At 44.1% G+C, this 15,424-nt stretch overlaps 2 protein-coding genes across 3 annotated transcripts; both read left to right on the top strand.

Moving 5' to 3' along the window:
- Positions 1-6: 6 nt before the first annotated feature.
- Positions 7-2,497, top strand: thpo (thrombopoietin). The gene is made up of 5 exons (XM_061295395.1): positions 7-664; positions 740-873; positions 961-1,047; positions 1,130-1,294; positions 1,728-2,497. Exons 1-5 carry the CDS (start codon positions 652-654, stop codon positions 1,893-1,895), a joined length of 567 nt encoding a protein of 188 aa, XP_061151379.1. The 5' UTR covers positions 7-651; the 3' UTR covers positions 1,896-2,497.
- Positions 2,498-3,040: 543 nt separating this feature from the next.
- LOC133165597 (solute carrier family 12 member 9-like) lies at positions 3,041-15,362 on the top strand. 2 transcript variants are annotated; one of them, XR_009717629.1, is made up of 15 exons: positions 3,041-3,379; positions 3,914-4,048; positions 4,328-4,465; positions 4,546-4,658; positions 4,955-5,156; positions 5,287-5,394; positions 5,627-5,738; positions 6,275-6,432; positions 6,805-6,887; positions 7,374-7,498; positions 7,573-7,765; positions 7,885-8,059; positions 8,129-8,275; positions 10,575-10,663; positions 15,344-15,362. XR_009717629.1 is itself a non-coding variant. In XM_061295390.1 (14 exons), the coding sequence occupies exons 1-14, from the start codon at positions 3,190-3,192 to the stop codon at positions 9,879-9,881; spliced, it is 2,748 nt and encodes a 915-aa protein (XP_061151374.1). In that variant the 5' UTR covers positions 3,041-3,189; the 3' UTR covers positions 9,882-10,167. The 2 variants fall into 2 exon arrangements, 1 of the variants encoding a protein (XP_061151374.1); XM_061295390.1 differs by lacking the exons at positions 10,575-10,663; positions 15,344-15,362 and adding an exon at positions 9,013-10,167.
- Positions 15,363-15,424: the final 62 nt, after the last annotated feature.

Raw genomic sequence — 15,424 nt, 5'->3', positions numbered from 1 at the left:
TGCAAAAAAAAAAAAAAAAACACAATATAACAGCAAAGAACATCAGTCAAATAAGGATGAGTGTTTTCTCCAGGCTGCGAGGCGCTTGACAGCTGTTTTGGCTTCTCAAGCTGACAATCACGTTGTGGCCCTCAAGACAAACCACCCGATGGATGCCGACTGATATTAGATGGCATAAATACACAGAAGTCACAACGTGACAGGAGCTGCGTGATTTGGTGCAGTCTTCATTCCGTTGGTGGGTGAGCAGGAGTCAACGGGTAAACAGCATTGATGATTTGATGTCAGCTGTGCAAATGAAGTCTTACACAATCATAAATCATTAACCTTTCCGTGGGCCGGAAAGCCTCCGTCCGTCCCCTGAGCGCCAAAAGCTCAGTGGGCGGCGAAAATCAACACAATATCAATGAAATCCACTTTGGTTTCGTTACGATTCAAAGTATGTCGGAAAGTTGGAGTGCAGCCTGCAGATAGCGCTGCCCCCCCCCCGTCACCGCCGCTGGATAACAAGACTGGAAATCAAGAAGGGGGAACACAAAAGGAAACGCAGTTGGTCTGTATGAGACCTCGCCGCGTACACGGGATATTTTCCACCTGGCTCGTCTCCTTAATGGAACAAATGTGGACCTATCGAGCGTGGCGAAGCAGGGCATGGCTTTAAGCAGTGAGTAGCTAGTGTTGAGCAGAACTTGGAACTTTGCCGCGCCTCGGCTTCAGTGCGTCTTTGTGTGTTCATCAGGGCTGCTGCTGCTGCCGCTTCTGCTTCTGCTAGCTTGTCAAATGCCGTGCGCCCAAAGCAAGCCCGTCGACTTTGAGTGCAGCCGATCGACAAGAAGAGCATTGAATATTGTGGAGGAGATGCAGGCTGCGCTGGTGAGGCCTTCGGTTGAATATGCCGACATTTTGGCCACTCACTCCGTTGTATTTGGTCTTCACCATTTCAAAACTTCATCCTGGCAGAACAACTGCAACGGTTCCAGTAGCCTGCTCAGGCCAGTCCAGCTAACTTGTGCCGAGCTCCACGTGGCATCTTGGGAAAGAAAATCAGTATGTTAGTGCAGCCATCTGATTTTTTTTTCATTTATTATCAACAATGAGCTGCTACAACTTTGATTGTCTCTTCCCACAGCACCACGAGAGGAGACAAGACATCGTCGTGTCCTTGAGGCATCTTTTGGAGAGCGTCAAGGTTGCCAGGCCCCTCGGCCAGGCAGAATGCGCTTTGCTACTTTTGCAGAGATTGGAACACAACATCAACAGCTACCTCCTCATCCTCACGCATCTTCAATTGAGTGTAAGACGGCGTCCAGGTGACACGCCCAGGTTTTCCCTTGAAGCGCGCCATTATCAGTTTCATAAGAAGCGGAAATACCCGGGCTTCTCGTAAAGCTCTGGCTGCTGATTCCCGGTAATCATGCTAGCAATGTTTTGCGACCCCAAAGGCTTCCTTCCTCAGGACAAAACGAAGATAGGAGCGCATACTTTCCACATGACACCTCCTGAAAGTCCGATATGAGCAGGCTCTGAATTTAAAGCAACGACACTGTCACCCAAGTTGAACCAATTACATCGCAGAAGCCGGCCGGCTGGGATGGCTTCTTAATTGTTTGTATGTAAATTGGAATTTGAGAATTTGGTCTTCCGATTGTTGGATGTCTTGAAATGATAACCTGTTTGAAAATGTCGACCCAAATGAGCACGCTTCATTCCATTTTGTTTTCTCGCAGGACAAGCAAGTGGAAAGCACAGAATTGTCCTGCGTTCCTGGAAGCACCCTCAGTCTGAGCACGGTGCTGCTGAACTACAGGCGGCTCATCACGGGCAAACTGGAGCGCCTGATGATGAGCCTGGAAAGTAGATGCGCCCCCCAGTTACGAGAGCAGTATCTTCAGTAAAAGTATGTTTCGTCCTCAAAGCCCCAATGACAAACTCAGCAAAAAAAAAACAATGGAGCATTTTCCAGAGTTGGAAGTCAGCGAGGATGACGCTCACCAGAAAGTTGATGTCATATTGTTTCGCTTTGGCCCATTAACTAATTGCAAAAGCAACAGCCCCCATATTGGTTGTACTCATGTAATGCACTCCAACTTTTTTCTCAACTTTCCTTAACGAAGCCGTTTTATGCATTTTTTTTCCCCCCAAATTTAAAACAACAATTACAATCTCGTCTTGCTGAAATTAGCTCATTTCCAGGAGGCGCAAAGTGAAGAACTGGATGCCTTAGCAATGATCACAAAGCAAGAAAGAAAATGTGGCCTGGCTGTGTTTTTATTCTAGTACTGATTACCCAATTGATATTGAGCAGAAGGCTAAATTAACTTTGGAAACCTATTGACATGAGAACAAGATTTTTTTTTCTCGTACGATGCAGTTCTTTTATTTATATTTACATGTCACTGTCATGTTCTTTCTTCTTCTTATGCTCGCTTGTGGATTAAAAGGAACAACCCCTTAATTTAATAAAATGTAATAATTTACAATCATTAAAGCATTTTTTTTAGCATGTAGATATTCTTTTTTGTCTGTTCTTTCATTTTGTTTTAATTTTAAGATGTCTTTCAACAGAAACTAGCCATTTGAAAAGACATTCTTTTCCTAAAATACTATGAAACATTAAAAATACTCATGTGCGTATTTTGGCTTGATTAGTGTTTTTGAAGGAGCTATATACAAATTAGTATAACAATAAAGAAATTCTCCAAAAACAATTTTTTAGAAACGGAATTAAATAATTACAAACATACATTGTATGAACAGCAATGTTATCCCAGAAAAAAAGCAACATCCAAAAAAGCATTCATTTATTAACAAACACACAATGATTGTACGTATTTTACAATAAAGCGTATAATCAAAGAACATTTGCAAAACAGGCTCACACGCAGACAAAAGTATCACAAGGCACAAAAACCTAAGGTAACTCACTTAGAAAGAGCAATGTACAAATATTTGTCTTGTTAATAGTTCAAAAGAGGACATAAATATAAATTATTAATGGGATAATCCATTAAAGGAAGTGACGTCGCAATTTCCGCCAGCCTCATTAGCATGAGCACACCTTGCTCACCTCACGTGACCTGCTACGGCTAAGGGAAGCTAGCTCGTCAAAAGCATGACCCCCTTTTCAAGAGTTCACCGTAGCGGATGAATTAAGACCTATTGTGTTGTTGTAGCCATTTAACTGTTGTAATGTCCGAGAAGGCTCCTCTTATCAACTATCGACTCTCCACCAACAGCGGGGCGGAGTCGAAGGATGAGACCGCAAACAGGAGCTCCGAGCAAGGCCAAGACCGAGGCCGTCGAAAGCTCGGCGTAATTTTCGGAGTTGTTATTCCGACATTGCTTTCCATGTTTAGTGTCGTCGTGTTCCTGCGAATTGGTCAGTAAAAAGAAAACTAATTGTGTCAAAACTATACGAAATCGTCGATAATACATTTATGGTATTAGTAGTCTTAAATGGTAACCACGTGGTCAGGTGACGAAGCAATTTGAGCCCTCTTTTTTTTTTTCATGATTAATTGTCGTCTGTCTTTCTATTTGTTTCTATATTTAACATCCAGTGGCGGTGTTTATTACATGTTGCCCAAGCCTTCTGTCATTCTCTGCGGACTAATTAAACCCATGGGTGATCAATTACCCTGGCTTGACAAATGTGATTTAGAGTCCTAACAAAACGAATGATTGTTCCTGAAAAGCTAATGAATGATTGATTATTTTTCAACCATAAACAAATATTAGTAAAAGTTAATAACTGTGGGAACAATGGGCGTGCCCAAAATGTTTGTAACATCAAAAATGACACTTTAGCTTGGGCACTGATATCCACGTCTTCTGTCGCTATTATTTTGATTATGCATTCTCCATCGTCAACTTCCCTGCACGCATTTGTTTGTTCTTTCTTATTTGCCCGCAGGATTTGTTGTAGGTCAAGCTGGGCTGTACCAAACCATCGCCATGTTCTTGGTGGCTTACTTCATCATCACTATGACCGTCTTTTCTGTCTGCGCCATTTCAACTAATGGAGCCTTGGATGCGGGAGGTGCCTACTGTATCCTTCAATCAATCTACATTATGAGGGCATATGCGCCAATTTGTACTAGCGCAGCGGCGCTGAAACTATTGTGCCTCATTTTGCAACACACTCTGGTTTGCGAACATCTACATTTTTGGAAATAACCCGCCAGCAAACAATTTTGTATGTTGTGAAATTTCTCCCTTGAAGGATGGGCAGGCGCTCCAGAGGCACAGCTGTTAATATGCTACCACGAAAAAAAAAAAAAATCTTCCAAAGTATGACCCCTGCAATTTTTTTAACGGCGACCTTCAGACATGATCAGTCGAGCGCTGGGTCCAGAGTTTGGTGGCAGCATTGGAATCATGTTTTTCTTTGCCAACGTGTGTGGCAGCGCTCTCTACATCTTAGGTCTGGTTGAAGCAATCGTATCTGCCTTCGGCGTCCCAGAAGGTTGGCTGGCACGAGTATACCAAATTCAGAGGCACGACAACGTTTGGCTTGACTCATTCAGTTTTTTGTACTCGTTCCAGCATCAGAGCCCGGGGCGGTTTTCGAAGCCTCCCATCGAGTGCTGCCTTCAGGATACTGGTGGTCTTTGCTTTATGGCACTGTGCTGCTTTCCATTTGTTTCTTTGTTTGCTTGGTGAGACACAGCAACACGCCGCGTCATTTCATGCCGTTGTTTCGGGAGCATTTTGGCGCTTGAATGCAATTTGTTGTAGGGCTGGCTGACTGGAATCATTCCCATTGCAAAACTATATGTGCCAGTGTAAACAATGGATGCTGTCATTTATTCAAACATTTGTTGTTTTCCCATGGTAACAAACATAGCCGTACATTTGTTAAATACGTTGACCACGGTCTTAACAACCTGGAGAGCGGTTGACTTTGATTGTATGTTCGATTCGCCTCTCGGTTCAAACGCCTTGTGATTTGCAGGTAGGCGCTCAAATCTACGCCAAAGCCACTTTTGTCATCTTCCTCATCGTCACAATCGTTCTGGCATCCATCTTCACCAGTTTCTTTACCGTGGAACCCAGAACAGTTACGCTCCCGCATTCCTCTTTCATGAACGCTTCCACCCAGACCGCTGCTAACTATACCGGCCTCAGCCTACACACCTTGGAGGGCAACCTTTGGGGTATGTCCCAAGCAACGTTGTTTTGATGTTGAACTTCACACTTCTCTGTGATTTGCAAAAATGTTGGCTTCAAGAAACCGCCAGAAGGGATTTTTTCTTCTAGTACCAACACAAGTGTGCTTTCTTTTAGCTAGTTACACCGTCGACTACACCACTGGAACCATGATGAGTTTTGCCACCGTTTTTGCGGTCATGTTCAACGGTTGCACCGGAATCATGGCTGGATCCAACATGTCAGGTAAGGGCATCATGGTTTTACGTTACCTAAGTAACGAGTAAACTATCTTTTTCTCCATTCAAATTTGGTTGTAAAAAATGGATTGATTTTACTGGAAACGCCAGTTACTGACCAAAAATCGGAGGAAAAGAAGCTCCTCAAGCAGAACAGAATTGGAGCGGCTAGTTGCTGTTTGGAAAATCGCCTCGCCCCTGGTGCCAGTAAAAAAGTGTTTGTTTTTTTGTTTACCCAGGTGACTTGAAGAACCCAAGTTTTTCCATTCCCAGAGGAACATTGACGGCGGTTTTCACAACATTTGTCACGTACAACCTGCTCAGTCTGCTGGCTGCGTCGTCTTGTCAACGGTTTGTGTCACCATCAGGTTTGGAGGGGCGAAAGTGTCTTAAGGTCAAACAGATTGAACGATACTGAGGGCTGAAAGTCAATTCCTCCCCAGGGGAGAGCCAAGAGTGTTGAAACGAGTCGCAAATCCTTCTCCTTTTTTCTTTGAGGTTTCTGACGTTTTAACTCAGGAGACATGAAACGTATCACGTCCATAAATCCTTTACTTTGAAAGCATCAACGCCAAGGTAGTTCAGACGTGTCCGTCTATGAAATTACCTGCCTCATTTGTATGCACAGACGCGGCGGCGCACTGATTGCAAGCGGTGACTGCGATGAGCTGATGAGATGAAATGCAATGAAAATTGGATATTATGATAATGCTGACAAAAAGACAATGGAAAGAAAAATATGCGTTCACCCAAAGCATTGCGACAAGCTTGAGTTTGAACAACCCTGTGCACTTTTTGCATGCTGGTCATTCCTGCAATTTACTTGAACCACATATAGAAATATGCAAATGTACATCAAACTTTATGCTTCCTTGTCTTTTCTCTAGTCCCATCCTCCAGAGAGACTACAGTTTCCTCGGAGCCATCAATGTTTGGCCTCCTCTGGTCACAGTCGGCATCTACTCGTCGGCCATGTCCGCCGCCATGAGCAACCTCATCGGCGCCTCCCGAGTCCTCTATGCGCTTTCTAAAGACAACCTGTTTGGTGAGGTGGCCATTTTGCGTGTCTTAGGCTTGCGAAAGGAGAAATTGACTCGTTGATAAGTTGACGCTCACTTCTAAGGTTCCACCTCAGCCGGACTCCCGTGTAAAACCAAGTCATCTTTTTAATCGGCGGCCATCTGTGAGAAATGGACCACAGTTATTCATTGAATGTCAGGAGTTCATTTGGAATGCATCATCTGACAACAGATGGCTGGCGATGTTGACTTTCTCTGCAGAGACACGAATGGTGTAACTGTGTGTTTTGGTTAAGCACCAACGCGGGATGACTCGGTTGTTTGTCTCAGCAAGAAGCATATGAGCAGCAACAGACACTTTGCCTTTTTTGACTTTGCTTTTGTAAAACCGACAACAGGTGGCGTCCTGGCTCTGGCGAGGACCACATCCCGCAGCGGGAACCCTTGGGCCTCAGTGCTTGCCTCTTGGTTGCTTGTGCAGGTAAAATGTTGCCTTCTAAAAGTGTTTATCTAAATATATCTTTCTTTGTTGCTTTTTTAAAAATATCTGTTGCTATGTTTACTTTGAAAGTAACATTCATTTGCTACGGACATTGAAAGCCTTTTTTTTTTTATATTTCAAAACAATGCTGTATAAATATTTTGTATTTATGCAAAATACATTTTCACAGTTCTTGTGGGGGTTGAAAAGTAACCACGATCAGGATGAGATCCAAGTAATAAGATGCAAATAAATGGTGAACGTGTCATCACTCACACATTTGACTCATCCATGAATCACATGCTTTTCTTTTTATTTGCAATGGAGCGGTGATTTTGCCTAAATTCATTATTAAAAAAAAAAAAAGAGAGGAAAAAGAAAACCTTTCTGAACTCAATTGAAATGTTTTAACATGCACATCTGTCTACTCATGACAAAACATCGAATTGCATGTGTTGGGCGAACGTGTGCTTTGTTCGCCACTAGATGGTGCTGTTTGCTGGGAAATTGAACACAATTGCTGGAATTGTGACCATCATCTTCTTGTTGGTGTATGCCACTGTCAACTTGGCTTGTTTGGCTCTCGAGTGGGCTTCTGCGCCAAACTTTAGGTAAGGTACAAGACTGGGTAACAACTAAAATAAAGTACTGGTAACTGTTATACTTTTCCCCCACCTGCGTTTAGGCCCTCCTTCCGTTGTTTCACGTGGCACACCTGCACGCTGGGCATTCTTGGCTGCCTGGTTATGATGTTCCTGATCAATGCCATCTATGCATTTGCCAGCATAGCATTCATGCTGCTGCTCCTCATGCTCATTCATTATCTGGGCCCCATCAGCAACTGGGGCTACATAAGCCAGGCTCTCATCTTCCACCAGGTACACACGCAAATCTTGAATAGAATTGTATTTGTTTCTTTTCTAATCATTATTGGGACACCGATATACATATCAACGATTGAATGTACTTTCCAGCCTTTTTTTGTGTTCTTACTCAGGTCCGCAAGTACCTGTTGATGCTGGATGTGCGCAAGGACCACATCAAGTTCTGGAGGCCTCAGGTGCTGCTGATGGTGGCCAACCCTCGTAGTTGTGTGGGCCTGATAACTTTCATGAATGACCTGAAGAAGAGTGGCCTCTATGTTCTGGGTCATGTCAAACTGGGATTGCTAGGTAATTGTTTCTAGCTTTGTTTTCTTCCCATTTCAATCATGCCATTTGATTCGTTGTGCGTTTCTCCAGATGAGAGCCCGTCCAATCCTTTGGAGAGCTGTTACCACTCCTGGCTGGCTTTAGTGGACCATTTAAACATCAAAGCCTTTGTGAACCTCACCTTGGCTGACTCTGTTCGACGTGGAGTTCAGAACCTTCTTTTCATCACAGGCTTTGGTAGGTGTGCATGTGCTTTTGTTGTACAGTAGTCCTCTGTGAGTTTTGGCCCTGCTGTAAATAACGAAAATTGGAAATGTTCATACACAAATGCCAATATTAATAGTTCAACCGTAAATAAGCCACAGTGTTCCCCAAAACACTTACTATAGCATACTCTTTTTACAAAATTTCCCAACAAGCCTCTTCCTTTTGTACGTCATTTTTTTTTTACATTTAACTTATGTTCCAATTAGCCCGGGCCTCTTGTGCCATTTTCTGGCTTTGTATGGCGTTAGAAAAAGAGAAAAGTACATAAATCAGTGAGGATAGGTTTAAAAACAAAAATGGCCAATATATGATTTTGTGTGTGGGGGCTGGCATTTTATTTGCAGGAAATAAGTGAGTCCTGCTCTGACGAGAAAAAAATCCAGAGTAATTGAGTTATCAGTTGCCCGTTGATGCCACAAGGTGGCAGCAAAGCACTGCTTCCTTTTTTAATATAGATACTATATATATGTACATACATTAAATGGCACTTTCAGCCTGACCAATTAAGGCCGTCTCCTCACTTCAATATCTTTCTTAATCTTAAAGATAATCTCTTAATGCCACAACATGGCCACAATTTTAAACCAGACAAGACTTTAGGTTAGTCCCCCCCCAATCCACGGTTATGCAGCGCTTTCACTGTCGTACTTTCTGTGGCTTAAAACGCAATTCTTGTGGATTAAAACCCATATCGTAACGTTTCCCAGGCGGGATGAGGCCAAACACTCTCGTCTTAGGTTTCTATGACGACTGCCCCCCACAAGACTTCCTCCAAGGCAAAGTTCATTTGCCTCCAGAGCACAGCTTGGATGCAGTGTATCCAAACAAAGAGTCGGGAGAACCACTCTTCCCTAATGTACGGGATGCACATAAACCCAAAGTCGTCAAAGAAGAGGAATATGTGTCGATTATTACCGACGCTGTTAAAATGGGCAAAAACGTGACCCTGGCTCGATACTTCAGCCTGTTCAACAAGGAAGAAGTTTTAGGGGCGGGGAGGAAGACACACCACGGCACGGTGGGCCCGTTTGTCGACATTTGGCCATTGAATCTGCTGCGACCCAACAGCGGCGGCAACGTGGACGTCTGCTCGCTGTTTTTGCTTCAGCTGGCCTGCGTGCTTCACGAAACCCGTGCCTGGAGCCAAGCCAGGTTGCGCCTTTTCCTCTGCGTGGAAGCCGGCGGGAGTCTGCGGGACGAGGAGGAAGCCAAACTGCGACTGATGCTCAAAGAGCTCCGGATGTCGGCGCAAGTGCAGATGGTGGCTTGGGAGCAGGTTGTGGCACTACACCGGGTTAGGGGAAGGGAGAGAGACGAGGAAGTGCAAGACGGATACAAAGAAGCGTTTTCCAGCAACGCGGCGGAGCTGACAGATGATTACATCCACGCAGTCAACGATCTCATCCAAAGTCACGGAGACCCCCCGCCGGCTGTGCGCTTCCTCTATTTGCCACAGCCTCCCGCAGACACAAGCTGCTACCGGGCCTACCTCCATCAGGTGGACTTGCTGAGTCAAGATTTGGGTCCCACGTTGCTCGTCCACGGAGTCACGCCGGTTATCACTACGGACCTGTAGAGCACTTTGCCCACCTCGATTTGCATCGCCATCTGAAGTTGGGCCATCGCTCTCATCCAGTCAACGTTTAGAACCGCCGCCAGAGAAGGTCAATTCTTCAGCTCTGCCCTTTTCACTTTTCTCATCACGACGCCTTTGAGGGTTTATGAAGAGTAAATCACAAATTTGCACATTTTAGTGGTGGAAGTAACGAAATGAATGTATTTAGGCTCACACTGTCAGAAGTACACATTGATATTGAGTGCTTGTCATATACTGATAAAAGAATAAAAGGGAATTGTGATGACCTTGTTCTTCTCTTGAGCATTGAATGGGCAAAGCTTACTGTACATGTAGTCTACAATAATGTAGACCTGTAAGGGCGCGTATGAGCCATTCTTGTCCAGAACGTTTTTGACGACTTCCACTTCACGCCCTGGGTAATCTCTCAGAGCGAAATATTTGAACTGGTCTTTGATGAAAAGGTTGACAACCACCTTGATAGTTAAAAAGTCTCAGGGGCTTTTGTGAGCACACCAAATAAGTCCATGTAAACATGACTGAGCGCGAGTGACGCATTTGGTCATTTGGCGGCGGGCACCGTGGAAATGACCCCCTTGTGACGTGGAACCAACGCCATATGTCGGCGTTTGCATGCGTTGGCGAAGAGGCTTTGACACCTGCCCACACAAAAGTGACTTTGTGTCTTCACAGATGGAGGAATGAAGAGCTGACTCCATGTAGGCCTACTATTAATTGATACGACGTTGAGAGCGAACGCACTCTGGCCTGCGAAGACGCAGGTAAGAAAACATCCATTAGTTTGGGCTAATCCAAATTGATATATTTGATAAAAGGTGCTAATATTTTTTTAGGCTATATAAATGGGTGCGTGGGTGGTTGACAACATGCTATGACTGAGCACCTCAGACTGTCTAAGGTGTGAGGCAGTGCCTCCCTCTGGTTTGCAACGTCAGCTTCCGGGAGCCATAATTCGAATGATTTTCTCAGTTTCCATTGGCATCCGTCCTCTCCTCGTCACGAAAGGTTGAGCATCCTGTCGTCTGCTCGCTGTTCGTTCCAGCCAATTTCGGCTCCGAGTGTTATAGAATGTGAACACGAGTACACAACTTGTGCAGGCTCTCAAAATCAGATGACCCTAATTGGGTGATCTGCATGACACAGATGGCTAAAAAATACAATCCGCCATGTAGTTATAATTTCAGGATGAGTCGTTTTTTAGAATAGTGAGACAAGTTAGAGCCTTCAAAACAAAAATGATCTTAAAATCCAGTAGTGCTGCACTCCCATCATGATCACTGGAGACTTTTCCTAGCCTGGCTCATCCTGTCATGGGTGGATGCGTTGATCAGACACATTTTCGGAAATGGGGAGATAATTGAAGACTTACCTGCTGTAATTTTACTCTTAGTGAGTGGGCAGGCACTCCCAAACTCAAATACAGTTTTTGTAAAAATAGGTTTTGCCATCTGTTGTTCTATTCCTTTGGTGGTTTGACAGACTCTGGTCCATCTGCAATCCCCGGATGGCATAACAGGATACTGGCGCGTTTGACACATGCTTTCAAATAGAAGCAGCACGCTGGTGTAGTGGCTTCCCCGCACATTTCAATCTCATTTGGAACTTCTGCATCCAAAAAAGCCTTGTTGAAAGCGTCATCTTGTCTAAAAGTGAGTGTGAATGCGTTTTCATCTAAAGATGCCCCATGATTGGCTTGCGACCGGTCCGGGGTGCCTCTCACCCAGTCGTCCTTATCGAGGCCAAGTGTGACTAATATATAATACGTAGCAATAGTTAAACACCTAATAAGGGAATCAGTCATGATTGATGAATATGAATTCAGTGGGAAGCTTGATTCATTATGACCAAATATTCATCAGTCTCTTTTCCTTTGTTGAGGAATCATTATAAAACCAGATAAATGCAAATTGGACCAAATCGAGCTTTGATTCTGCCAATTAACGCTGACTTAATGTCGCCGTCTCTGCTTGTAGCAGATGGCGAGGTGATAACACGTGTTGTGAAAGATATAAATATAATTTCCCTCCGTTCCTGGATCAATACTCATACACGGTACCTTGGAAAAGGATTTTCTGCCAAATCGATTTGATTGAACATACAATCGTACATACTAATTTATCTCATTTTAAACATGTCACGAGTGTCTTTAATAAAAGCTCTCCAGCATGCATATTTACATAATTTTATCATTTCATTCAATTAGTTCAATAATTTTGTTTTTTTTTAAACAAATACTGGTAATTGATTTATGACATAGTAGTAGGCAGGACAATGAAATGCTTTTATTAATTTGCCTTCCTCTCTTCCTTTCATACAAATAGATATCTCTGCTCAACTAAACAGGCCCAGTTTACATTGTGTTAGAATATTTCAGAATAAATTAAACATCTTTATTTTTCAGTTCAGTATATTTTTGGGGGGTTCGATTTATTTTGCAATGTAAAATATGTGCCTCTAGAAAGATTGGGAAACTGATTATTCTTTTAATGAAACTGCCATTCCTTCAGCCCATTCTATTACAGCAGAGAATTAATGATTAAATACATTGAAGAATGATCTAATAGGTACGACTGTGATTATTAGTCACCTTGTGTTATATCACAAGTTCCCAACGATGGTATCTGTAAACTTGAACGCATGCGCAGTCTCCTTGTATAACAGTTTATACAACAGCCATCCCAGCCGCTTCATTCAGGAACCCTTGCTCTCCCCTGATTGGCCAACCTCCCTGACCCCGCCTCCCGCCCCTAGTTCTCCACGTGAAAGTGGTGACGCGCTTATATAAATAGAGTGACAGCTGCACGGGCCAATCATAGAAGCGTGCGGTGTTGCGCTTGGACGTCCCCTTACCCGGAACAATGGCGCCGCTTGGCTGGAAGCGCAGTGAGGCTAAGATTGACAGCCGAGGGAACCAATAAAAACAGAGAAGGCGGAGTCTCTGTCAATGAGGTCAATGCCTCAGCCGGAGCTCCACTACGCAGTGCGAGTACAAATCTGACCGAGAGACTGTCAGTGTTACGGGCAGCGAAGAACTGAGATTTCGTGCCAGCGTTGCCACCCGGAGTCCAGTTTTTACTTCAGCGTGCACACGGGGACCAGTGTTGGTTGTTTACGGTACGTGGAGCTCGATACGCATTCTTAAAAGGCTGTCTAATGTTGAAGTTGCATAACTGTGTCAGTGGACTAATGGATCAGCTGGGTCGGCCGGTGTGCTTTCACGTGAGAATATCAACTTTGTAGTTGTCGCCAATATCAACGGTGTGTTTCTAAACTATGTTAAAGGGTTGAGGGAGCACACAAAGAAAAAAAGGAGACCGCGTACGTGCCGGAGTTGGCGTCGCATGGAAAGTCCAACACAACACCTTACATAAAGAGCGCAACGCAGCACATGTCCGTGGAGTTAGTGAACGATGCCCGGAATGCAACCTCGGACGATGCTCATTCACTTGTTAAATTTTGTAATATGGAATCACTCAATTCTGAGGAAAGAATTATGGAATCACCCTATTATCTATAGTTAAGCGTCCTGTATTTTTTGATACTGTAGAGAGAAGAGAGACAAAGTGAAGGTTTTATTTTGTATCAAGAGACATCATCTATGTTTTATCAGCCCAAAAAAAAGCACAAAAGGTGTCTTGAATCTGTTCCAGGTTGCAGGAAAATATGAGGAGCAAAATGTTCTGCTTCAATGCTTGAAAAGTAAGCTTTGTCTGGCGTACAGTCTTGATTCAGTCAAATGTCAAGAGATCCTCAAGCAAAGCTGAGGAGTTCTGCTAGGATGTTTGTTTGCTATTTTGATGTCGTCTTTCTGGCTTGCACAGATGGAATGGATGGAAATGCAAATAGGATTCTTGCTTTGCTTTAGCCAGAAAGCCAATGTGAGCATCAGGCCAAAAAAAAAACCTGCAGTGATTCTCAGGTTGCTTGGATACGGCAATGAATGCAACTGTAAGCAAAGTGTATTTTCAGCTTGTCTCAATGAAGAGGGCAATCTGTTTTTTTTTTTTTTTTTTTTGGGACACAGGTTGAAAGTTGGACCGGTAAATCGGTGTCGCCCTCTCCACCTGCACTCCGTTTTTGTCACTGGCCGAGACGTGACCCTCCCGTCTTGGTACCTGTCCTTTTTTTAGCTGCCGGGATAAAGCCTTGTGTTGTCATGGTGTGCATGCGTGTGTGTGGGGCAATCTGCATCGGATCCAAGAGGTCCATCTGGGATGTCATTGAGCGCGGATGTAGGTCACACAAACAATTTCAGTTCACACCCAAAGGAGAAATGAAAACTTTTGAAATTTCCGTTCAGGATTTCATACAGAATAGAATTCGTAATTGTTTTGTCCTTTTTTTTTTTTTTTTCTTCAGAGCGGCAGATTCTAGATTGATGAGACCCAATAAAGCCTCATCACCGGAGGCTTTATTTCTCCACCGATTGTTAACTAGCACACAAAGCCGAGCTGCGTGAAATGGGCCAAGATGAGTCTCTTATGTTCTTTTGATTAGCTTTGTGCTATTCGATTAGCCGTCAATGGTGGGATCTCGTTGTTCTTCTGTTCTCAATGGGAGAGGCCATTTCTGTCTTCGCCCTTCTTGTCATCCATTGTGCGCTCTGCCGGAAATTGCATTAAACTCTCCTTTAGTCCTATCACCCATTGTGTGGTCGATAAGAAAGCAAAAGCCACAATGGTGACTGAAATAATACGCTGCGGGCAAAACCAAAGTTCTTTTTTGCTCAGCGTGCTGAATGAATATTGCTTGCGACGGAGATGGCCTGACGGGTACATAGGACCGAGCTGATCTTTAGTCATGGGTGGAAACGGTCACGTCAGAATGTCACCGTATGGATATGAAGAAGTGACACATCAACCTTTGCAGAATACTGTGATCTGGAAAATACAGAAAAACACGGTTCAGGATTACAATGTTCTTTTCCTCAAATCAACGTCAGCGTGGTCATCTCAGCCACTTATCCCTGGCGAATGCATTTTTGACCCTACGACCAGAGAATGTTCTTGGAGTGCGGTTAGAGAGCGGACCGCAATGGTCCGACTATTTCGTCTTCTTTTAGCGATGTCGTCTTTGCTAGCTGCGGCGTCTGAAGGCCAGGAAAGACCCGACCCAAAGCTGCAGCCTAACGTGGCATTCAAGTAAATGTTTTCTTTGTGCTCGGCACGACAGATGATCCTTTTGAAAGGGTCGGTCGGGGGCCTCAGATGGAGCAGAACCTCTCTTTTCAAAGGTTACGCCGCTTGAACCTGCTCACACTGTGGATCAGAGAAACACCTGCAGAGTGTTTGTCGAGGTCTCTGGGTGTCTGGTTTTTAAATGTTCACCTTTACAACAAACGAATGCGATCGATCGATGATTTAAAAACCTTTGAATTCGGGCATTGTTGCAAAAGCAGTTTGCGCTAAAGGATTTTCATTTTATTTTCATTCATGTCTCAGCAGAGCAGTCCCATTCCAGTCTTTCGACAACTTGCCCGGCCGGCGATGGGGTGATTGTGTCCACTTGATTCAACTTAACCA

This window comes from Syngnathus typhle, linkage group LG13, assembly GCF_033458585.1.
Source record: "Syngnathus typhle isolate RoL2023-S1 ecotype Sweden linkage group LG13, RoL_Styp_1.0, whole genome shotgun sequence".
Classification (NCBI taxonomy): domain Eukaryota; kingdom Metazoa; phylum Chordata; class Actinopteri; order Syngnathiformes; family Syngnathidae; genus Syngnathus; species Syngnathus typhle.
Note: the sequence above shows the minus strand (reverse complement) of the source record. Positions and strands in the feature narration are given on the sequence as shown.